This window comes from Anguilla rostrata, chromosome 1 (assembly GCF_018555375.3).
Source record: "Anguilla rostrata isolate EN2019 chromosome 1, ASM1855537v3, whole genome shotgun sequence".
NCBI lineage: Eukaryota > Metazoa > Chordata > Actinopteri > Anguilliformes > Anguillidae > Anguilla > Anguilla rostrata.
Window position 1 is genome coordinate 84,342,049 of NC_057933.1, and position 23,933 is coordinate 84,365,981.

The following is a 23,933-nucleotide window of genomic DNA, read 5'->3' on the forward strand; positions in this document are numbered from 1 at the left end:
GCTGCCGGCCCACGCTGTCTGTAGGTTTGTGTTCCAGCAAAACACTTATCCAGCAGAGCCTAATGACTGTCAGCGTTAAGCTAATTTAGCCCCCGGGCTAATGGCTGGCTCCATAGAGCTTTTAGCAGGTCTGCGGAACACAGGGTTGCTGAATTGGGGGTTAAGTAATCCTGATTTAAAGGGGACTGTAAAAGGCTTGTTTTTTCCTGGCCCCTCCGATGCTTTACTGCTTCCACCTTCGCCGTGTTTAGGAAAATCGCCCAATTAAGTGTGAGATTGACTGGGTGCGGTTTGCATACCACAGTGAAACTCAGTGAAACACAGTTAAACACAGTTAAACTCAGTGAAACACAGTTAAACTCAGCTTGCAGCCGTGGAGGTTCCCAGCAGGTTCCTGTGCTGAAGAGTTCTGCTGATCGAACGCTGGTGTCAGTGCTAAATTTAAAATGTAATTTAAGAGCAAAGTGTGGAGTGATTGGCTCCATCACTAAACACAGATTGCTTTGTAATGGGCCTTTACTTGCTGCTCTGCTAAGTGCCTGAGTGTGAATGTAATGAGTTTAATATCTCGGCTGCCGGCACGCTCTTTGACCGTGAGCCGTTTACAGTGATGACATCACTCTGTGGGTCACATGATGTGATCACATGACGTGGCTGTGTCCATCGCAGTGATAAACTGTGGAGACCCCGGGGTTCCCGCCAACGGTATGAGGTTTGGGAACGACTTCACCTTCGACCACAGCGTGAGGTTCCAGTGCGCCCCCGGATTCAGCATGGAGGGGGACCCCGCGTCCAGCCTGGTCTGCACCAAGGACCGCACCTGGAACGGGACCAGGCCCGTCTGCAGAGGTACCGTCCAAAACACACTACCCATTAAGTACCATCCCAAACCAGGACCTAACACACTACCCATTAAGTACCATCCCAAACCAGGACCTAACACACTACCCATTAAGTACCATCCCAAACCAGGACCTAACACCCTGTCCGTGAGGTACCGTCCCAAACCAGGACCTAACACCCTGTCCGTGAGGTACCGTCCCAACCCACAGCCTAACACCCTGTCTGTGAGGTACCATCCCAAACCAGGACCTAACACCCGGTCTGTGAGGTACCGTCCCAACCCACAGCCTAACACCCTGTTCGTGAGGTACCGTCCCAAACCAGGACCTAACACCCTGTCCGTGAGGTACCGTCCCAAACCAGGACCTAACACCCTGTCTGTGAGGTACCATCCCAACCCACAGCCTAACACTCTGTCCGTGAGGTACCGTCCCAAACCAGGACCTAACACCCTGCCCTGTGAGGCACCGTCCCAAACCAGGACCTAACACCCTGTCCGTGAGGTACCGTCCCAAACCAGGACCTAACACCCTGTCCGTGAGGTACCGTCCCAAACCAGGACCTAACACACTGTCCGTGAGGTACCGTCCCAAACCAGGACCTAACACCTGTCCGTGAGGTACCGTCCCAAACCAGGACCTAACACCCTGTTCGTGAGGTACCGTCCCAAACCAGGACCTAACACCCTGTCTGTGGTCGCAAACCAGTACCCAAACCAGGACCTAACACACTGTCTGTAGGTACCGTCCCAAACCAGGACCTAACACCTGTCTTGGTCCGTCCAACAGGACTACACCTGTCCGTGAGGTACCGTCCCAAACCAGGACCTAACACACTGTCTGTGAGGTGCCGTCCCAAACCAGGACCTAACACCCTGTCCGTGAGGTACCGTCCCAAACCAGGACCTAACACACTGTCCGTGAGGTACCGTCCCAAACCAGGACCTAACACCCTGCCCTGTGAGGACTGCGAGCGGTCTTGGAGCCCAGCAGCCCAAACCTAATTTTGCTGAGCGGTAAACAATTTAAGAGCTGTACTCTCCGAGACTCACTGCATCAGAGTCCAGGGTCAGTGGTGAGACGGAGTCCGCTCGGAACTGGTTGCTATGGAAACACTTTAATTTCTTGACTGTCACGTTGATGCTGGGTGTGCAACATTGCACTCTGGAGCATTCCAAGGGTTGTTCTTCACTTAGACTGGTCTCGTCCCGTGCATGATCTCAGTTCTAATTGGCTGCCCACATGCTCAATCGCAAATGAGCTCTTTAGACCCCTCCCTAGACAGTCCTCTGTTTATTGGTTATTTAGCACTAAAGGGGATCCACAGGGACTCCTGTGTGTTTATCCTGAGGGGCCAATCACAGACTGCAGTGCTGAGAGTGATCCACAGGGACTCCTGTGTGTTTATCCTGTGGGGCCAATCACAGACTGCAGCACTGAGGCTGACTCTTAACCCCAGGAGTGCATTTAGTTGGTGGGTCAGTTGATTATATGTCAGTCTTTTGGCTGAATTTCCTATGGGTTTGACAATGTCTGATTCTGGTGTGCCTCTCTGTCTGTCTGTCCCTCTGCCTGTGCAGCCATCATGTGCGGTTCGCCCCCCAGCATCCCGAACGGGCGGGTGGTGGGCTCGGAGTTCCAGTGGGGCAGCAGCGTGGCGTACGCCTGTGTGGAGGGATACCAGCTCTCCCTGCCCGCCTCGCTCACCTGCCAGGGCACGGGCCAGTGGAGCGGGGAGCGGCCGCAGTGCTTCCGTACGACCTACGACCTCTCACCTCTCACCTCTCCCCTCTCTCCTCTCTCCTCTCACATCTCACCTCTGAGCTCTCACCCCTCACATTTTACCTCTGGCCTCTTCCTGGCCTCTTCCTCTTCCTCCTCCTCTCATTCTTCCTGGCCTAATGTGTTTTAAAATGTGTGTTAATAATAATAATAATGATGATGATGATGATGATGATACTAACCTGCCCCCCCAGCTGTGTTCTGTGGAGATCCTGGGGTTCCCGCTGAGGGGCGCAGGGACGATCGGGGGTTCACCTACCTGTCCTCGGCGGTGTTCTCCTGCTTCCCGCCGCTGGTGCTGGTGGGCTCGGCGCGGCGGTACTGCCAGGCGGATGGGACGTGGAGCGGGACGCAGCCCTCCTGCATAGGTGAGGGTCCCTAACGAATTCAGCTCTAACGACCTCAGAGTCCCTAACAAATTCAGCTCTAACGACCTCAGAGTCCCTAACAAATTCAGCATCTCTAACAACCTCAGAGTCTCTAATAACCTCAGAGTCCCTAACGACCTCAGAGTCTCTAACGACCTCAGAGTCCCTAACGACCTCAGAATCTCTAACAACCTCAAAGTCCCTAACGACCTCAGAGTCCCTAACAACCTCAGAGTCTCTAACAACCTCAAATCCCTAACAACCTCAAAGTCCCTAACGATCTCAGAGTCCCTAACAACCTCAGAGTCCCTAACAACCTCAGAATCCCTAACGACCTCAGAGTCTCTAACAACCTCAGAGTCTCTAATGACTTCAGAGTCTCTAACGACCTCAGAGTCCCACAATTCAGCTCTAACGACCTCAGAGTCCCTAACACCCAGAGTCCTAAGACTACAAGTCCTAACAATTCAGATCTCTAACAACCTCAGGTCCTAAGACCTCAGAGTCCCTAACGATCACAGAGTCTCTAACGAATTCAGCTCTAACGACCTCAGAGTCCCTAACGAATTCAGCTCTAGCGATCTCAGAGTCCCTAACAACCTCAGAGTCCCTAACAACCTCAGAGTCTCTAACGATCTCAGAGTCCCTAACAAATTCAGTGTCTCTAACGACCTCAGAGTCCCTAACGATCTCAGAGTCCCTAACGACCTCAGAGTCCCTAACAACCTCAGAGTCCCTAACGACCTCAGAGTCTCTAACAACCTCAGAATTCAGTGTCCCTAACGACCTCAGAGTCTCTAACAACCTCAGAGTCCCTAACAACCTCAGAGTCTCTAACGACCTCAGAGTCCCTAACGACCTCAGAGTCTCTAACAACCTCAGAGTCCCTAACGACCTCAGAGTCTCTAATGACCTCAGAGTCTCTAACGACCTCAGAGTCTCTAATGACCTCAGAGTCTCTAATGACCTCAGAGTCCCTAACAACCTCAGAGTCCCTAACGAATTCAGAGTCCCTAACGATCTCAGAGTCCCTAACGACCTCAGAGTCCCTAACGAATTCAGTGTCTCTAACGACCTCAGAGTCCCTAACGACCTCAGAGTCCCTAACAACCTCAGAGTCTCTAACGACCTCAGAGTCCCTAACGACCTCAGAGTCCCTAACAACCTCAAAGTGTCTAACGACCTCAAAGTCCCTAACGAGGTGAGCACGGGGGAAATGACATCATCACTCACCTGAGCCTGGCCTGTGTTTCAGACCCCACCCACACCAGCTGCGCCGACCCAGGGGCGCCTCTGTTCGGACATGTCAACAACTCTCAGGGCTACCAGGTAAGCCTGTGTGTGTGTGTGTGTGAGCGAGTGTACGTGTGTGTGTGTGTGTGTGTCTGTGTGTGTGCGTGAGTGTGTGTGTGTGTGTGAGCGAGTGTATGTGTGTGTGTGAGCGATTGTATATGTGTGTGTGTGTGTGTGTGAGAGAGAGAGAGAGAGTATATGTGTGTGTGGATGGGTGACTGTATTTCTCTCTCTCTCTCTCTCTCTCTCTCTCTCTCTCTCTCTCTCTCTCTCAGATCGGCAGCACGCTCTTCTTCAGCTGTAGGAAGGGCTACCTGCTTCAGGGCTCCATCTCCCGCACCTGCCTGCCCAACCTCACCTGGAGCGCCACCCAGCCAGAGTGTGTGGGTAAGACCCGAATACCACCCCCCCCCAAGTCTGTCCTGCAGCCACTGGTACAGGCACAGAGAGCTCACGCCCCCCCCCTCCTCTGTTGCCCCAGCGCACCACTGCAGTCAGCCAGACCTGCCCCCCCATGCTGACGTTAGCGCTATCGAGCTGCCCTCGGTGGGATACACCTTCATCTACACCTGCCAGCCAGGCTTCTACCTGACCGGCGGCTCGGAGCACAGAACCTGCCGGTCCGATGGGAGCTGGACAGGAAAAGCCCCGCTCTGCACAGGTACTGAACACCTGCACAGGTAAACACAGCTCTGCACAGGTACTGAACACCTGCACAGGTAAACACAGCTCTGCACAGGTACTGAACACCTGCACAGGTAAACACAGCTCTGCACAGGTACTGAACACCTGCACAGGTAAACACTGCTCTGCACAGGTACTGAACACCTGCAGAGGTAAACACAGCCCTGTGCAGGTACTGAACACCTGCACAGGTAAACACAGCCCTGCACAGATACTGAACACCTGCGCAGGTAAACACAGCCTTGCACAGGTACTGAACACCTGAACAGGTAAATACAGCTCTGCACAGGTACTGAACACCTGCACAGGTAAACACTGCTCTGCACAGGTACTGAACACCTGCGCAGGTAAGCACAGCCCTGCACAGGTACTGAACACCTGCACAGGTAAACACAGCCCTGCACAGGTACTGAACACCTGGACAGGTAAACACTGTTCAGCACTAGTACTGAACACCAGCCCAGGTAAACACTGCTTTGCACAGGTACTGCACACCTGGACAGGTAAAGCCGCTGATGTGTGACAGTTCTGAAGTGATGTTTGTTTTTTTGCTTTTCAGCTGATAACAGACCGAGTGGTACTACCTTTGGAACGATTCAAGAGTCACCCGATCCTAAACTCCCAGGTGAATATAATGTGCTTAAATATAGAGGTGCTATTTTGTTTCAGAAATTTGTAGTAATTACAATCATCCTATAAAAACTACAGCCTAATTGAGACAACCTTTTCTCAGTTAACAACCAAAATAAGTTCTCTCTCTCTCCCTCCTCCCCCTCCCTCCCTCCCCCCTCCCTCCCCCTCTCTCTCTCTCTCCTCCTCCCTCCCCCCTCTCTCTCTCTTTCTCTCTCCCTCTCTCCCTCCCCCCTCTCTCCCCTCTCTCTCTCAGTGCCTGTGGGTGTGTTTGCAAAACACTCGCAGTGGAAGGGTTCGTATGAGTACCTGGGGAAGAAGCAGCCGGCCATGCTGACTGTGACGCTCTTCGATCCCGTCAGTAACCATGTCAACTGCACTCTGACGGACCACAGCGGCGTGGAGCTCAAGCTGTCCGGTACGCCAGCCTCGGCTCAGCTCACCCTGGGCGTTATCAGTGCCTGCCAGTCCGTCCTCACCTCTGTCTCTGCCTGGGGGACATTTCTCACCAAACCATGCGCTCATACCAAAGGAAAACTTCCTTCAGGAAACTGGAGAAAATATCCAGGTTCTGGGTCTGGTTCAGGGTTCTGAATCTGGGTTCTGGCTCAGATTTTTGCTCCGGTTTTTGTTTTGGTTTTTGCTACGGTTGTGGTTGTGGTTTTTGTTTTTGCTTTGGTTCTGGTTTTTGTTTGGGTTCCCGTTCTGATTTTAGTTCTGGTTTTTGTTTGGGTTCTGTTTCTGGTTCTGGTTTTTGTTTGGGTTTTAGTTCTGGTTCTGGTTATTGTTTGGGTTTCAGTTCTGGTTCTGGTTTTTGTTTTGGTTCTGGTTCTGGTTCTGGTTCTTGTTTGGGTTTCGGTTCTGGTTCTGATTTGTGTGTGGGCGCTTGCAGGGGTCTACAGGAGTGAAGAGTCTCACTTGCTGCTCCAGGTGCATCAGATCCGGGGCCCTGTGGAGATCTTTGTGCACAAGTTCAAGAGCGAGAACTGGGCTTTGGATGGACACGTGAGTCACAGCCATGCTCCTTACATACACACAGCCAGAGAGAGAGAGAGACAATAAACCAATCAATCAATCAATAAATCAGTCAATTAATCAATAAATCAGCCATCAATCAGTGACTTAATAAATCATTCAATCAATCAATCAGTCATATAATCAATAAATCAGTCAATCAGTCAACCAATCATGTGGACTACAGTCCACAGTACTCAAACATATTGCAGCACACATTGACTCTGACACTTGCAGGTGTGCTGTGTGAGTGCAGGTGACTGATCTCAGGTGTGCTGTGTGAGGGTGACTGATCTCAGGTGTGCTGTGTGAGGGTGACTGATCTCAGGTGTGCTGTGTGAGTGCAGGTGACTGATCTCAGGTGTGCTGTGTGAGTGCAGGTGACTGATCTCAGGTGTGCTGTGTGAGGGTGACTGATCTCAGGTGTGCTGTGTGTGAGTGCAGGTGACTAATCTCAGGTGTGCTGTGTGAGGGTGACTGATCTCAGGTGTGCTGTGTGAGTGCAGGTGACTGATCTCAGGTGTGCTGTGTGGTGAGGTGACTGATCTCAGGTGTGCTGTGTGAGGCAGTGACTGATCTCAGGTGTGCTGTGTGAGGGTGACTGATCTCAGGTGTGCTGTGTGAGTGCAGGTGACTGATCTCAGGTGTGCTGTGTGAGTGCAGGTGACTGATCTCAGGTGTGCTGTGTGAGGGTGACTGATCTCAGGTGTGCTGTGTGAGTGCAGGTGACTGATCTCAGGTGTGCTGTGTGAGGGTGACTGATCTCAGGTGTGCTGTGTGAGTGCAGGTGACTGATCTCAGGTGTGTTCAGGTGTCTGTAGGGTGACTGATCTCAGTGTTGCTGTGTGAGTGCAGGTAACTGATCTCTGGGTGTTCCAGGTTCTATGTGAGGTTCCCCTGGCTGTTCTGTCTACAGGATTGGTAGGGTAAGGCTTGTGGAGTTTGGCCTTCAGAGAATCGGTGAGTGTGTCCCCTGCTGGTGTACTGTGAGTGAGTGAGTGTGTGTGTGTGTGTGTATGTGTGTGTGTGAGAGTGTGTGTGTGTGCGTGCGTGTGTGTTTCAGAGGCAGAGAGTGCTGGTTCATTGTGTGTGTGTGTGTGTGTGTGTGTGTGTGTGTTGCAGAGGCAGAGAGCGCTGGTTTATAGTGTGTGTGTGTTGCAGAGGCAGAGAGCGCTGGTTTATAGTGTGTGTGTGTGTGTGTTGCAGAGGCAGAGAGCGCTGGTTTATAGTGTGTGTGTGTGTTGCAGAGGCAGAGAGCTCTGTTCAGGACAGGGAGGTTCTGAGCTACAGTTTCAACTTCAGCAGCAGCTCAGTGGCAGCTGCCATCCTAGTGCCTTTCATCGCCACCATCATCGCAGGGTTCGCCCTGTACCTCTACAAACACAGGTACTGCACACCTGCACAGGTACTGCCCTGTACCTCTACAAACACAGGTACTGCACACCTGCACAGGTACTGCCCTGTACCTCTACAAACACAGGTACTGCACACCTGCCCTGTACCTCTACAAACACAGGTACTGCACACCTGCACAGGTACCGCACACCTTCCCTGTACCTCTACAAACACAGGTACTGCACACCTGCACAGGTACTGCCCTGTACCTCTACAAACACAGGTACCGCACGCCTGCCCTGTACCTCTACAAACACAGGTACCGCACACCTGCCCTGTACATCTACAAACACAGGTACCGCACACCTGCCCTGTACCTCTACAAACACAGGTACTGCACACCTGCACAGGTACTGCACACCTGCCCTGTACCTCTACAAACACAGGTACTGCACACCTGCCTTGTACCTCTACAAACACAGGTACTGCACACCTGCACAGACATTGTTATGCTGGCCTGCTCTTTGGTACACAGATTCTTTGTACAAATTGATATCATTGCTCATTGATTTATGCCCGTTTTTTAAGGCTGTTTTTTTATTTCAAGCATTAATATAATCAAATGAACTTTATTTTTAGCAACATATAAAAACAGTTCAGTATTATTTGGATAATTAGATTTCCCTCCATGGATTTAATTTGTCCTTACCTGACATCAGAAATAATAATGATGATCCACGAGTAGGGTTATCATATTTGTATTATTTTTAAGGCATTATTTTTAGCATAGCATTTGCATATATAAGGGCAAATATGTAGAGTATGAAAGTAAAATAAAGCCAAAACTAAGAGAAAAGCTAAAAGAACATTTCTTGGTGAGAAGGAAACGCTGGAAGTTTCTGTGCAGGTCAAACTGCGCAGCTGCACCTCAGCACTGGCTGTTTCCCCCAGAGTGTCCGGCAGCACCAACTGTTTCCCCCAGAGTGTCCGGCAGCACTGGGCTGTTTCCCCCAGAGTGTCCGGCAGCAGTGGCTGTTTCCCCCAGTGTCCGGCAGCACTGGCTGTTTCCCCCAGAGTGTCCAGCAGCACTGGCTGTTTCCCCAGAGTGTCCGGCAGCAGTGGCTGTTTCCCCAGAGTGTCCGGTAGTACCGGCTGTTTCCCCAGAGTGTCCGGTAGTACCGGCTGTTTCCCCAGAGTGTCCGGTAGTACCGGCTGTTTCCCCAGAGTGTCCGGCAGCACTGGCTGTTTCCCCCAGAGTGTCCGGCAGCACTGGCTGTTTCCCCAGAGTGTCCGGCAGCACTGGCTGTTTCCCCCAGAGTGTCCGGCAGCACTGGCTGTTTCCCCAGAGTGTCCGGCAGCACTGGCTGTTTCCCCAGAGTGTCCGGCCGCTATTCTCTCTGAGATCAGCGTGGAGCAGCTGGCCGTTTTTTTTTGCGGTAATAACAGGTCTGCCAGACGGCTCGTCCCGCCCTAACGTGTGGGAAAGCACTGCGGTCTGATATCGAATTCTGATGCTGTCAGCGCCAGCGGTCGCCATGCAGACTGCAGCGCAACCTGTGATTGGTCCAGCCTCGGCCGGCGCACGCTGCACACGCAGGGGCCTCCTGAGGTTGTAATGTGTGTGTGCGGTGAAGTGCTGGGCTGCAGCGTGCAGACCAGCAGCGGCTCACAGGGCCTGCTCCAGAGGACTGTGTGTGTCCGGCAGCGTAGTTTAGTGGGTCGGGAACTGGGCTTGTAACCATGAGGTTGCAGGTTCCATTCCCCCATAGGACGCTGCGGGTGTGTCTAAGGTAGGTATCCCAGATGTATCCAGGTCTGGTGTCCAGCTGTATAAGTGGGTACCAGGTAAAAAATGCAAAAGCTGTGTTGGTTAGAATTTCTGCACTGTAGAGAAGAGTGACTGTTGAACGTCTGTATGTATGTATTGAATGAATTACAGACACACTATGCAGGATTTGCACCTTGAATATATTATTAAACATTGCAAAGGGTTAAAGAGAAACCGTTATGAAAGGGGGAGACTGAGACCCTGTGTCTGTTCCTGCGTGCGTCCCGACAGGAGACAGTAGCCCAAAGCCCCAGACTGGCCCTGACGCGAACACACAACACCAACGTGGTGCGGGGCACTTGAGAACCCGCATGTAGCTAACCCCAACATCACACACATCCAACCCCCACCGACGGTGAGTGCCACGGAAGAAGCGGTACCTTTCACTGCGGTCAGCTTACCTCCCCACCAGGTGGCTGTTAGGTAAGCTCCTAAACCCCCCCCAACCTCCCGTCTCCCCAAGGTGAGTCACTGTCTGCACTGCGGTGTAGCTCCTAAACCCCCACCACCCCCCCCAGGTGAGTCACTGTCTGCACTGCGGTGTAGCTCCTAAACCCCCCCAGGTGAGTCACTGTCTCTACCGCAGTATAGCTCCTAAACCCCCCCCAGGTGAGTCACTGTCTCTACCGCAGTATAGCTCCTAGTCCTCCCCCTTGTGAGTCCTGCCAGGTACAGCTCACCTGTGCGTGTCCTTCAGTAAAAATAAACATTTTTTGAAATGTGTTTGCATGTGTACATTTCATATGCAATGAGGGTTGCTTGCCTCTTTTACTTGTATGGTTTGCACCTCAGTGCAAACTTGCACCTCTACCATCTTGATTGTAGTTTGCTGACTCATTTTTTGTAGTTTTGCACACCTTGATTGTAGCTTTTACTTCCTGTGGGAAGTTACATTTAATAACAGATTTGCATTTATTTTAACATCCCATTCCAACCTGCCCAAACTCCCAAGTCCGTGACCCACGTTGTGAGCCAATGCATGTTCTGGCAACAGAACTCAAAATCCCATGAATCAACACCACATGGAAAAGCTGCTTTTCAGGCAGCTGGTGCCAATCAAAAACAGTCTGTCTAAAATCATTTCAGTATCCTAATGCCCCTGGCGCCTGCAGCTTGGGCTGTAATTGGGCTGGTGATGACTGTAATGAGTTTATGGTGTCCGTGGGGTGTGGCCATCCACTGGCCAATCAGGAAGCTTTAAATTAGCATTTATTTTTCCTTTTGCTAGTGCAATGATCTGTTTCACAGACTGACATGGCTCTTCTCCTCTCCTCCCCTCCCCTTTTCTCTTCTTCTCTCCTCTCCTCTCCTTCCCTCTTCTCCTCCGCTCTTCTAGGTTCCTGTCTGTCCTCGTCAGGGTTCCTGAGGCGAAGGCTGCTCTTTCGTGTCACATGTCTTCATCCCGAATTCCGCCCCAGAATTCTGTGTGCCCAGCTTTGAGGGAGGTGGAGCCACCAGTGGTGTATTGCTGGGAGATAATGTGAGGAAAAGGAGTGATGAAGAATCTAAAACTCCACCCTGGAAGAAGGAGCAGCTCAGAGAACGGCAGAAAGAACTGAGAAACAGAACTGCTCCTGAGATCCAGACCTGCTCCTGAGAATCAGACCCTGTTCCTGAGAACCAGACCTGTTCCTGAGAACCGGACCTGCTCCTGAGAATCAGACCTGCTCCTGAGAACCAGACCTGTTCCTGAGAACCGGACCTGCTCCTGAGAATCAGACCTGCTCCTGAGAGCCAGACCTGCTCCTGAGAACCGGACCTGCTCCTTCTAAGAACCAGACCTGTTCCTGAGAATCAGACCTGTTCCTGAGAACCGACTGTTCCTGAGAACCAGACCTGCTCCTGAGTACCGGACCTGTTCCTGAGAACCGGACCTGCTCCTGAGAACCAGACCTGCTCCTGAGAACCGGACCTGCTCCAGAGAACCGGACCTGCTCCTGAGAGCCACACCTACTCCTGAGAGCCAGACCTGCTCCTGAGAACCAGACCTGTTCCTGAGAACCAGACCTGTTCCTGAGAACCGGACCTGTTCCTGAGAACTGGACCTGTTCCTGAGAACTGGACCTGTTCCTGAGAACCAGACCCCTGTGCCTGAGAACCAGACCTGCTCCTGAGAGCCACACCTACTCCTGAGAACCAGACCTGCTCCTGAGAACCAGACCTGCTCCTGAGAATCAGACCTGCTCCTGAGAGCCAGACCTGCTCCTGAGAACCAGACCTGCTCCTGAGAACCGGACCTGTTCCTGAGAACTGGACCTGTTCCTGAGAACCAGACCTGCTCCTGAGAACCAGACCCTGCTCCTGAGAACCAGACCTGTTCTGAGCTGAGCTGCTCCTGGGCTCTGCATGATACAGTTTATTGTTTATAACCAAAAGCTAAAGAGGGGATCTTCTAACAGTCTGCAGGTTCTCCCACATCACAACACCCCCCGCCCCCCCCAGCCACACCCCCACAGTGTTGCCCTGGCTGCAGACGCAGCTGTGCACCAGACATTAAGGCCCCACCGGACACACAGGTCTGCAGAGAAGGTTCTGAGCCCACAGGGGGGTCCTGCACTGCCCCCGATGGCCACGTGCCGGTGGTGCGGCTGCACCGCGCTGCTGATCCTGGATAATTGATATTGATTTCTCAGAAGCTATCACCTGAGGCTCCAGCAGGCTCTCCTGAGAGGACTTTAACCTGATTGGGGTTTTGAGACAGACTGTACTGAGGGGGCGGGACTGCTCTCTGCTCCCACTCCCAACCTGAAGGAACGGCTGCAATTACCTGCCAAGAATGTAAACCAAAGACAGGGGCTCCAAATGAAATGGAGTTCTCCTGGGAAATCAGCAAAGTGGGAAATGTACGGCAGGATGATGGTATTTCAGTGTGTGTGTGTGTGTGTGTGTGTGTGTGTGTGTCTGGGTGCGTGTGTGTGTGTGTGTGCGTGCGCGCATGTGCACGCACGCTAGTTTATACTGAAAATGAGACATTGTAACTTCCTTGGAACGGCTATGAATCACCACCATTGCGGGCATATCATTTTTCATTATGACATCATAATGGCAGTGACATCACAATCATCATCTGATGGCTTTTCCTCCAGCAGTGTGGGATAGGCAGAGTGTAGAGAGTGGTGCTGTTACATAATTCACCTGCTTAATGTTTGCCTCTATTCAATCAAGGCTTTCCCGGAAATGTTTCTCCTGGGGTTCAAACTTGCAAGCTCAGCTGTGCCACACTGTCTGAGCTGAGCTTGCTGCTCTGCCCCTGGGCCTCTGGCTCCGCCTTGAGGGCAGTGATGGAGGCTGCTGATGTCACAGACTCCACCCTCTTCCCTACAGTTTAATCGTGGATTAGTTGACTTTACCAGAAAAACCAGTTGCCTTAAAACATTATGGTTTTACATTTAGTGAGACATAACTGGTTAAGAAGTGTGTACCTATGGTCTAAAGTGAAGTTCAATACCCTGAACATTAGTAAACACTACCGAAAACCATTAGTTCACATAAATCAGTCCTTATCTCCTGCCACAACACTGGGACACTGCCCTGCCCTGCTCATGGAGCCCAGAGCTCCTCGTCTGACAGCAGGGATCTGGCGCGGCTGGAGCCCGGGGTCCTCAGGGGCAGAGGCAGCTGCACCAGCCGCTGCGTTAAAGCCGGATTCTCCATTAGCAGAGCTGCTAGCCTGCCACTCGGGTGGACCGCAGTGCTGCAATGTTCTTTTCAAAAACTCAGACGTCTACAAAAATTGATTATTAATTTCACCTTCAACTGGCTGTGTCAGCAAAAAAAAGATAAAAAATCCTTAGTGCAAGCGGATTGGTCCGTTTATGCACTAATGGACCATTACTGTAATTTGGATTTGGATAGCAGTAAATGATGATTGCTGAAATATTTCATCAGCCATTAAAAATTCACACAAAACCTACAGAAAATCTACAGCAACATGCTGTATACTGCACTAATGGCAAAGTACTGTTCACAGTACTGTAATATTGCTGATAATACAAGTTTAATTCCTACTAGTGCATTTATTGCCCACCATTAACCGTCTGTCTGTTCTGTTAGTGGTGACACCTTACGCACCAGTCATGAGCCAGTACCCAGTGTTGTTGGGCATTTAGAAATTTGGTTCCCCGACCTGCGGAAACTTATTATATCGAGTAATCACTGCCTAACGTAATTACTAGACTGAATATTTCACCTGAATATTGCAGACAGCTTAATTTGATTTAGTTATGGGAACAATGTCCTCTGAAGCATAAAAGAATAAGTAATAACCAGCTAATTATTTAATTAAAGACAGAATCCGGGCTAACAGTGTACCCTCACGTAGCGTGCTGGAGCTCAGAGCAGGCCTGGATAGGCCTGAAGCCTACGCGCGTCAGAACAGTACATCAGAACATCACGCACACACACACATACACTCACACACACGCACACGTGTTCCTCCCCAGCCCGGCTCCAGGGTCATGGTATTACACATCACACACACACACACACACACACAAACATGCTTATATGTGTCCCACCTGGTAGAGCAACATGTGATGACACTGTGCTTTCCCTGGCCCCGCCCCCTCTCGATGACATCATCAGCGCATATGCCTTCACGGATAGCCCGAGTTCCCCTGCGGTCGTTAAGGAAGGTGGTCCCCGGCAACAGCATCCAGGCTCACTTTCTGATTTCATTCATTTCAGAGTCCCCGCGTCTGGCTGGGGAACGTTCTCCAGTCCTGGGGGGTCGGTTTTATGCGTCGCTGCTAATTTATGCAAACTCATCTTTGTACCTGTCTGCTTAGCAGGAGGTGAGCGGCCTTGGGCTGGGCGAAGTTAGCGGTCCTGAGCTGGAAATGCTAATTCCATTAAACGATACATCTGCCTGGAGCACTGAAGTGTGTGTGTGTGTGTGTGTGACAGAGAGAGAGAGAGTGTGTGTGTGTGTGAGAGAGAGAGAGAGAGAGAATGAGAGAATGTGTTGGTGTATGTGTGAGTGAGAGAGTGTGTTTGTGTGTGTGTGTGTGTGTGTGAGTGAGAGGGAGTGTTTGTGTGTGTGCGCGTGTGTGTGACAGAGAGAGAGTGTGTGTATATGTGTGTGTGTATGTGTGTGAGGATGCGTGAGAGTGCGTGTGTGAGTGTGTGTGTGTGTGTGTGTGTGACATAGAGAGAGAGTGTGTGTGTGTGTGAGAGAGAGAGACAGAATGAGAGAATGTGTTGGTGTATGTGTGAGTGAGAGAGTGTGTTTGTGTGTGTGTGTGAGTGAGAGGGAGTGTTTGTGTGTGTGCGCGTGTGTGTGACAGAGAGAGAGTGTGTGTATATGTGTGTGTGTATGTGTGTGAGGATGCGTGAGAGTGCGTGTGTGTGTGTGTGTGTGTGTGTGTGTGTGTGTGTGTGCTATAGCTGTCTCTTTACCACTCTGAGGGTGGCAGTGCTACAGTTTGTGACTCATAGCAGTTGATATATCTGGACCTGAGCCACAGTGTCTGCTGCAGTTTTGGGGATGTTTTTGAGGTTGTTTTGGGACGTTTTGCGGATGTTTTGGTGATGTTTTGGGGGCATTTTGGTGATGTTTTGAGGGCATTTTGGGGATGTTTTGGGGATGTAGCAGAAGGTGATTAAATGGGGGAAACTCAGCATTAGCTGCTCACTCACTTTCCGCCTCTCTGTTTGGGTAAAGGTCAAAGGGCAAAGGTGACCAGGTCACGGGTATTGACAGGAGGACCGTGCTGTGGTAATGAATGCTCTGTGCTGTAATCCCCAACCAGAGGCTGCTGTTTCCAGTCTGAGCCTGCGGCAGTTAAGAAGCAGAGGATCGGAAGGGAGACAGGAGCTGAATATCTACAGTCTAATCCAGGATGTGGCTCTCCCTCCCCTTCAGCATGTAGGGCCACTCAGCAGAAATGAGTCTGTCCCAGTGTGCACTTCCTCCGCTGCTTTTAAGCCACGCGTTTTAAATCTCAAATCTTAAATCTGGCAAAGGAGCTTTTAAAATAACAGCGATTCTGAAAGCCGTGGCGACGCCATTTCTTCGAGATAAAGCAGGAAAATGGTGGCTGAAGAATGCAGGGTCAGTCCCATTCGCAGACGGTGCAAAACCAGGAGGTTTAGCTGACAGTTTGGAATCGACCAAAGTGATCCAGGAAAGATTTAAACAGAATACAGACACGGGCGGAAACCTGGCAAATGAAATTCAATATAGCCAAATGGGAAGTTCTACATGTGGGAAATAAAAACGTAAGGCAAGATTACTTTATTGGGAGGAACAAAATTGGAATGTGCTCAATTTGAAAAGGACTTGGGAGCAATAGTTTATCAAAGCCCTTCAGGTTCTAGGCACTGTGCTGTAGCAGTAAATGAAAAGTATTGAGTGTAAATCCAAGGAAGTGAAACATATCTTATGCAATACCTCTGTCAGACCATACTTTCAGTACCCTGTGCAGTTCTGAGGATCATACTGCAGGAAAGATATGGAGGCTCTGGAAATTGTTCAAAGAAGGGAAACAAAACCAGTTCCTGGTCTGAAAGATAAAAGCTATGAGGAAAGGCTTAAGATGCTTAACCTCTTCAAGCTTAGTAAAAGGAGACTTAGTGGTGATTTTGTTGAGACTTTTAAATTCAGGTAAACTACAAGAGATTCTTCAGGTTGAGTTCTGTAAGTAGAACGAGGGGACATAAATGGAAATTAACAAAAAGCAAATTCCGCACATAATGTTAAGAAATATTTAGAGGCAGAAAGTAGAGGCAGAAGCTCTGGGTGTTTTCAAGACCAGGTTTGATACGATGCTAGATACTAGTTTGTAGATAAACGATGAGAGTTAGGTATCTTTACTGGTATGAAAATGGTGATCATTGATGGGCTGAATTGCTTGTTCTCATCATTATGTAATGTTATGTTACATTATGGTATGTTATGTTAGATTAGTGTCTGGTGGATATTAGCAGTGTTAGTATTGCGCTTAATTGATTAACATTATTCGTGCTACAGATAGAGGGTATTATCATGCTTCGCACTGCAGATAGCGGGTATTAGCAGTGTTAGCGCTACAGATAGGAGGTATTAGCAGTGTTAGGGCTGCAGATAGGAGGTATTAGCAGTGTTAGTGCTACAGATAGGAGGTATTAGCAGTGTTAGCGCTGCAGATAGGAGGTATTAGCAGTGTTAGCACTGCAGATAGCGGGTATTGGCAGTGTTAGCACTGCAGATAGCGGGTATTAGCAGTGTTAGCACTGCAGATAGCGGGTATTGGCAGTGTTAGCACTGCAGATAGCGGGTATTAGCAGTGTTAGCGCTACAGATAGGAGGTATTAGCAGTGTTAGGGCTGCAGATAGCGGGTATTAGCAGTGTTGGCACTGCAGATAGCGGGTATTGGCAGTGTTAGCACTGCAGATAGCGGGTATTAGCAGTGTTAGCGCTACAGATAGGAGGTATTAGCAGTGTTAGGGCTGCAGATAGCGGGTATTAGCAGTGTTGGCACTGCAGATAGCGGGTATTGGCAGTGTTAGCACTGCAGATAGCGGGTATTGGCAGTGTTAGCGCTGCAGATAGCGGGTATTAGCAGTGTTAGCGCTACAGATAGCGGGTATTAGCAGTGTTAGCGCTACAGATAGGAGGTATTAGCAGTGTTAGGGCTGCAGATAGGAGGTATTAGCAGTGTTAGCACTGCAGATAGCGGGTATTAGCAGTGTTAGCGCTACAGATAGGAGGTATTAGCAGTGTTAGCGCTACAGATAGGAGGTATTAGCAGTGTTAGGGCTGCAAGTTGCAGGCATTAGTGGTGTTAGCACTGCAGGTTGTGGGTATTGGCAGTGTTAGCGCTGCTGATAGAGGGTATTTTCGGTGTTAGTGTTGCAGATAGAGGGTATTAGCATTATTAGCGCTGCAGGTTGCAGGTATTAGCAGTGTTAGGGCTGCAGGTTGCGGGTATTGACACTGTTGGTGCTGCAGCAGTACCATCCTACAGGAAGCAGAAACATTGTGTTCCCTGCCCTCCCCCTGTCCCAGTCCCGCCATAATCGCCATTTCCGCCCCCCATAAATCTCCAGCGCATCTCTGCGGACCCAAAGTAATCTCGCCTGTCGCTTGCCGAAATGGACGGAGAGCAGGAGAGGAGGAGGAGGAGGATGAGGAGGAGGGAAAAAAAGAAAAGATGTGAGCCTCTTTCCCCCTTGAGTGGTGCTCGTCTGAGTGGCTGAGGATATCTACTGGTCTCCAGCAGCCGCTCTGTCACCCTCTGTCTGCCCCGTAATTTCATTCCAGACTACTTAGCTGAGCTCTTCATGAAAGCGAATGGCTGCCACCGGTCTCTGCTGGGCTGTGTCGCGTAGCGGCGAGCTGCAGATGAATGCCTTCTCCCCGCAGGCCCCCGAGTCTCCACCCCCCAGCCTGCTCTGGGTTTCGGCTCGGGCAGACTGGGGAAGTCTGGACGCGGTGTTTTGCAGCTTGGGAAGAAGTTTACTCCGATGTCTTTGCGTATTTGTTTGTGTTCAGTGAGGAGGTGGTGCTCTGTCGAGCCCGCCGTTAGTTACAGTTAGCGCTTACGGATAGCGCATCGGCGTGTTCTCTTCGCTTTGAAGCTTTGCCTGATCTTAATTAGAATTGTTATTTGGATTGCGATAATGTGGTTGTGCTGAATTTGCTTTGTTGTGATTGGTTCTGTCGGGACGGGGCTGTTCCCCTCAGGCTGGATGGGGGTAAGGGGGTTACCCGTCTGAGGCTTTAATCGGGATTTGACCCTCCCTCGCCCGGGATGAGAGCTCGGGACCGGGGAGCGCTATAAAGAGGAGGGGAACTTCGGGAATTATTCCCATGATCCCGTGTGATTCCGGTCTGCTGCCCATCCCGGCTCAGCTTTGTCTGTGCTCCTCAGAAGCACCGCACGCTCACCCACACGCCGAACGAGCTTTTTTATTCGGGCAGAGGGACGGGAAAGCTCTGCGGAGGAGTCTGCAGACTGACGGTTATTCGCCATCCGTTAGTGCCCCCTTGCGTGCGGTGCGTCGGTGGCGGGCGCGTGCGGATAATTGATTTAGAACGGAGTGGCGAGACGCGTCGCCGCGGGTCGTTAGCATCCTCTCTTATTGGACCCAGCTCTTTGCGCAGGAGGGTCTGGATTTGGGTTCGCTGTCTGTTCCTCTGCCAAAACGGGGGAATTAGGGGAACGGGCTCTACGAGGCTTTTGATTCATCTCACGCCCCAGTGAATCTACACATATTGTGCTCATTTTTTTTTTCTTTTTCTTTGAATCTCTAATGGGTGTCGGGTCATTAGAGCTGTGGTTTTTTTGTCTTGTGCCAGAAGAGGTGTTTAGAAGCTCCTTGGGAGGAGGGGTTTGGCGGCTTCTCTGTGTGGCAGACAGTGCACGGACAGGAGATAAGAGCCATCGGCACCACGGTGGAGCGGACGGCGTGGCTGGGGGTCATTTTGGTTTAATCCGGGAAATGAATTAGAATTCACTTCATCAACTGAACAGCTTCAGCTCATTTATGAACCCGTTTGAGTGGAAATGGATTTGATCCCAAATCCTGGTGGATAAAACACTGGGCTTGAACCCAGGTGTGTGTGTGTGTGTGTGTGTGTGTGTGTAAGAGAGAGGGAGAGAGAGAGAAAGACTTTGAGCTGGATGACTGTGGTTAGCATGCAGCAGTATAAATGAATAATGTAAAGCCTGATCTATGTGAGAGAGCTGGGCACAATCCCGTAACACTAACATTAGGAGCTGGTCTTAGTCCAGTAAAACTAACATCCTTCTGCAAATGATCCTCATTTCCTGCTGGCCATAATGCCAGTATATCACCTGAAGTTGGGTAGTTGGGTTAATAATGTGGTTGTGTGTGTGTAGTTGAGTTAATAATGTGGCTGTGTGTGTAGTTGGGTTGGGTTAATAGTGTGGTTGTGTGTGTGTGTGTGTAGTTGTGTTAATAATGTGGCTGTGTGTGTTGGGTTGGGTTAATAATTTGGCTGTGTGTGTGTTGGGTTGGGTGAATACTGTGGCTGTGCGTGTGTGTAGTTGGATTAATAATGTGGCTGTGTGCGTGTAGTTGGGTCAGGGAGACACAGAGATCTTGGGGTTGGGTATAGGAGTTTCTCATTTCAGAGCCTAGCTGAAAACAATAGATAGAGAGTCAGAAACAATAAGAGCAGTGGAGTGATAATGCTATCGCTTTTCCTCTCTGTGCGCGGTGCTGATGAGGTTTGAGACGGTTTTTCACAGCTGTCGGTGGGATTTTAAATCTCAGCTCTAAATTTCCTGCTCTGGTCCTTTGCTCAGTTGAGCCTTTGATTTTGTGCTGGCAGTAAGGGCGACATCCAGGACTCCTCAAGGCTGAGAAATCAAAGCTCGCCGCAGCAAACCCGAGTTCAAGAAGATAACACACGTTGTAACTTAACTTAAAATCTTTGCCACATAAAGTGGTATATAATCATCAGCATGATGGTGATGGTGATGATGCTGATAATGAGGATCATCATCAACATCAACGTTATCATCATCATCATCATCATCAACATCATCATCATCATCATCATCATCAACAACATCATCATCATAATGAATTTCAGCATCTGGATCATCATCATCATCATCATCAACATCATCATCATCGTAATGAATTTCAGCGTCTGTACCATCATCATCATCATCTTAATCATCATCCTCATTATCTGTCTGTGATGCTTAGCTTTTCCTCTATGCAGTGTTGATGAGACCACCCCTCCCTTCCCCTTCTGCCAAAGTTTTAGAAATGTCAGGATGCCCCCCCCCCCCCCCACCCCCACCCCCAGTTCCATTGGTCATCCGTCCAATAATATTCCAATAAAAAAAGTGGGTGGAGCTCAGGGCTCGGCTGCCAATAGCAGTGAGGTGTGGAGCACGACTGTCACGACCTTGCATGAGTTCAGTGGGAAGACCGATGGTTCAGCTTTTCTTTTTCTTATGTTTTTAAACTCCTGAAATGTTGTGTGAGTTTTATTAATTAATGTTCTGCTGAAATTTACTAATATCTGTATTTATTTATTTATTTTACATGCACATGCACGCAAGCACACACACCCTCACACCCACCCACACACACACACACACACACACGGAAGGACTGCCGATGTCTGCCTTGTCGGTGTTCCAGTTTCATTTTTGTTTTTTAATCTTTACCTGGTGCACATGACACATGAGTGAAGGAGCTCTCTCTTCTGCACTTCAGAGTGAGACTGAAAACCCGGGACGGATTTTACCATCGAGCGCAGTCTCACTCTGAGCAAGCTGCCTAGCGGTTCCTTTGACCAAAATGGCGCGTTGAAGCAGAGACAGCATAACTGCGTGACGCAGAGACAGCAGAACTGCGTGACGCAGAGACAGCAGAACTGCGTGACGCAGAGACAGCATAACTGCGTGACGCAGAGACAGCAGAACTGCGTGACGCAGAGACAGCAGAACTGCGTGACGCAGAGACAGCAGAACTGCGTGACGCAGAGACAGCAGAACTGCGTGACGCAGAGACAGCAGAACTGCGTGACGCAGAGACAGCAGAACTGCGTGACGCAGAGACAGCAGAACTGCGTGACGCAGAGACAGCATAACTGCGTGACGCAGAGACAGCATAACTGCGTGACGCAGAGACAGCAGAACTGCGTGACGCAGAGACAGCAGAACTGCGTGACGCAGAGACAGCAGAACTGCGTGACGCAGAGACAGCATAACTGCGTGACGCAGAGACAGCATAACTGCGTGACGCAGAGACAGCAGAACTGCGTGACGCAGAGACAGCAGAACTGCGTGACGCAGAGACAGCAGAACTGCGTGACGCAGAGACAGCAGAACTGCGTGACGCAGAACAGCAAACGTGGTGGAGCAAGAGCAAGAAACTGCGTGACAGCAATTAAGAGACAGCATAACTGCGTGACAGAGAAGCAGAACTGCGTGACCAGAGACAGCAGAACTGCGTGACGCAGAGACAGCATAACTGCGTGACGCAGAGACAGCAGAACTGCGTGACGCAGAGACAGCATAACTGCGTGACGCAGAGACAGCAGAACTGCGTGACGCAGAGACAGCAGAACTGCGTGACGCAGAGACAGCATAACTGCGTGACGCAGAGACAGCATAACTGGGTGACGCAGAGACAGCAGAACTGGGTGACGGGGGAAAGGTTTGTCAAAGTGTGAGAGTGGAGAAATGAGCTTTTTTTGTAAAGAGATATATTTTTATTATTGAAGATACATTTGTAATTAAGAAAAAAAAGACAGGCATTGAAAGGCTTGTCTCATTATCATGGAATAAAAAAATACTAGTGAATACAAAAAAAAAAAAAAACTTTTGTAAATTTAATTAAAAACAGCTGTAAAGAGTTTACATACACATTGTACTGTACATATGTAATATAAACCTGACATGCTGGTCTGCAATATATAAAAAGTATTTTATGTGTGTATATGATGCTTTGCATTCTGTCTAAACTTATTCTACTTTACTGAAATCTATTTTAAAGCTTTTTTGGAATAAAAGTAAAAAAAAGTGTCCAATCATTTCTGATGCTGTGTGTTTGTGTGTGTGTGCTAGTGTGCATGCCTGTGAGTATGTGTGTGTGTATGCATTCATGAGCATGAAAACGCGTCCTTGTATTTGATCATTGCAACATTAACAAGGGGGCTACATAATAGCAAAAAGAAACCACAGAACTACAAATTTCAAGATCAAATTATTCATAATTCAATAAGAAGATTTCTGTTAAGAGAATCAGCATCACTGAATAGCAATTGTGTGTGTGTGTAGAGGGTTTGTGTGTGTGTGCGAGAGAGACAGAGAAGAGGAATGTAAAATAAGATAGTCATCTCTATATTTGTAACATTAAAAGTTCTGTCCGTCAGCCAAGGCAAGATGTTCTTATAGTTTGATGGCTTATGAATATTTATGAAGGTTGGGACCAAGGGCAATAGCAGTAGAGGAAATTAACTTTGATTTCCTTGCTAGTAAAAGCATAATTTCATGTCTTCTCCCTGTGGCAGTCCATGAAGGCAGGTGAAAAAAAAGCCTTCTGCAGCTGAAATGGTTTACCCGCCCAGACCTGCACCCCCAAATCCCCTACCTGTACCCCCTCTTACCCGCCCAGACCTGCACCCCCAAACCCCCTACCTGCACCCCCTCTTACTCGCCCAGACCTGCATCCCCAAACCCCCTACCTGCACCCCCTCTTATCCGCCCAGACCTGCACCCCAAACCCCCTACCTGCACCCCCTCTTACCCTGCCCAGACCTGCACCCCAAACCCCTACCTGACCCCTTACCGCCACCGCACCCTCTTATCCGCCCAGACCTGCACCCCCAAACCCCCTACCTGCACCCCCTCTTACCCGCCCAGACCTGCACCCCAAACCCCTACCTGCACCCCTCTCGCCACCTGCACCCCTCTTACCCGCCTAGACCTGCACTCCCAAACCCCCTACCTGCACCCTCTCTTATCCACCAAGACCTGCACCCCCTCCTTTCCCCCCTCACCTGTCAGGCCAGTGCGAGCGGGGCATCTTTCTCTCCACCTGGTAGGCCCCCGTTTTACTGCCAGCAATTCATATTTACCCCCAGCATCTGGAGCGGCCTTGTGTACTGTGAGAGGATAGGGGTGTGTGTGTGTGTGTGTGTGTGTGTATGGAGAGGGTGTGTGTGTGTGTATAGGGTGTGTGTGTGTGTGTGTCAGTGTGTATTTAGAGGGTGTGTGTGTGTGAATAGGGTTTGTGTGTGTGTGTGTGTGTAGAGGGTGTCTGTGGGTGTGTGTGTGTGGGTTTGTGTGTGTGTGCGTGAGTGTGTGTATGGTGTGTAAGTGTGTGTGTATATGGTGTGTTAGTGTTTGGTAGTGTGTGTGTGTGTGTATGTATTTGGTCTGTTACTGTGTGTGTATGGTGTGTGTTAGTGTGTGTGTGTGTGTATATATGGTGTGTTAGTGTGTGGTAGTTTGAATGGTGTGTTAGTGTGTGTGTGTATGGTGTGTTAGTGTGTGTTAGTGTGCGTGTATGTGTGTGTGCGTGTGTGTGTGTGTGTATATGGTGTGTTAGTGTGTGTGTGTATATATGGTGTGTTAGTGTGTGGTAGTGTGTGTATGGTGTGTTAGTGTGTGTGTGTGTGTGTATATATATGGTGTGTTAGTGTGTGGTAGTGTGTGTATGGTGTGTTAGTGTGCGTGTGTGTG

The 23,933-nt window shown here is 49.9% G+C and overlaps 1 protein-coding gene across 1 annotated transcript in view; it reads left to right on the forward strand.

Annotated features, from left to right (window-relative positions):
• Positions 1-6,905, forward strand: part of LOC135248951 (CUB and sushi domain-containing protein 1-like) — a 238,486-nt gene extending 231,581 nt beyond the window's left edge. Inside the window, exons 59-67 of the mRNA XM_064324101.1 lie at positions 670-849; positions 2,423-2,596; positions 2,819-2,992; positions 4,248-4,321; positions 4,561-4,672; positions 4,767-4,946; positions 5,529-5,594; positions 5,856-6,017; positions 6,492-6,905. Coding sequence (XP_064180171.1) covers positions 670-849; positions 2,423-2,596; positions 2,819-2,992; positions 4,248-4,321; positions 4,561-4,672; positions 4,767-4,946; positions 5,529-5,594; positions 5,856-6,017; positions 6,492-6,661 — 1,292 coding nt within the window. The 3' untranslated portion in view covers positions 6,662-6,905. The remainder of the gene's footprint in view (positions 1-669; positions 850-2,422; positions 2,597-2,818; positions 2,993-4,247; positions 4,322-4,560; positions 4,673-4,766; positions 4,947-5,528; positions 5,595-5,855; positions 6,018-6,491) is intronic.
• Positions 6,906-23,933: the final 17,028 nt, after the last annotated feature.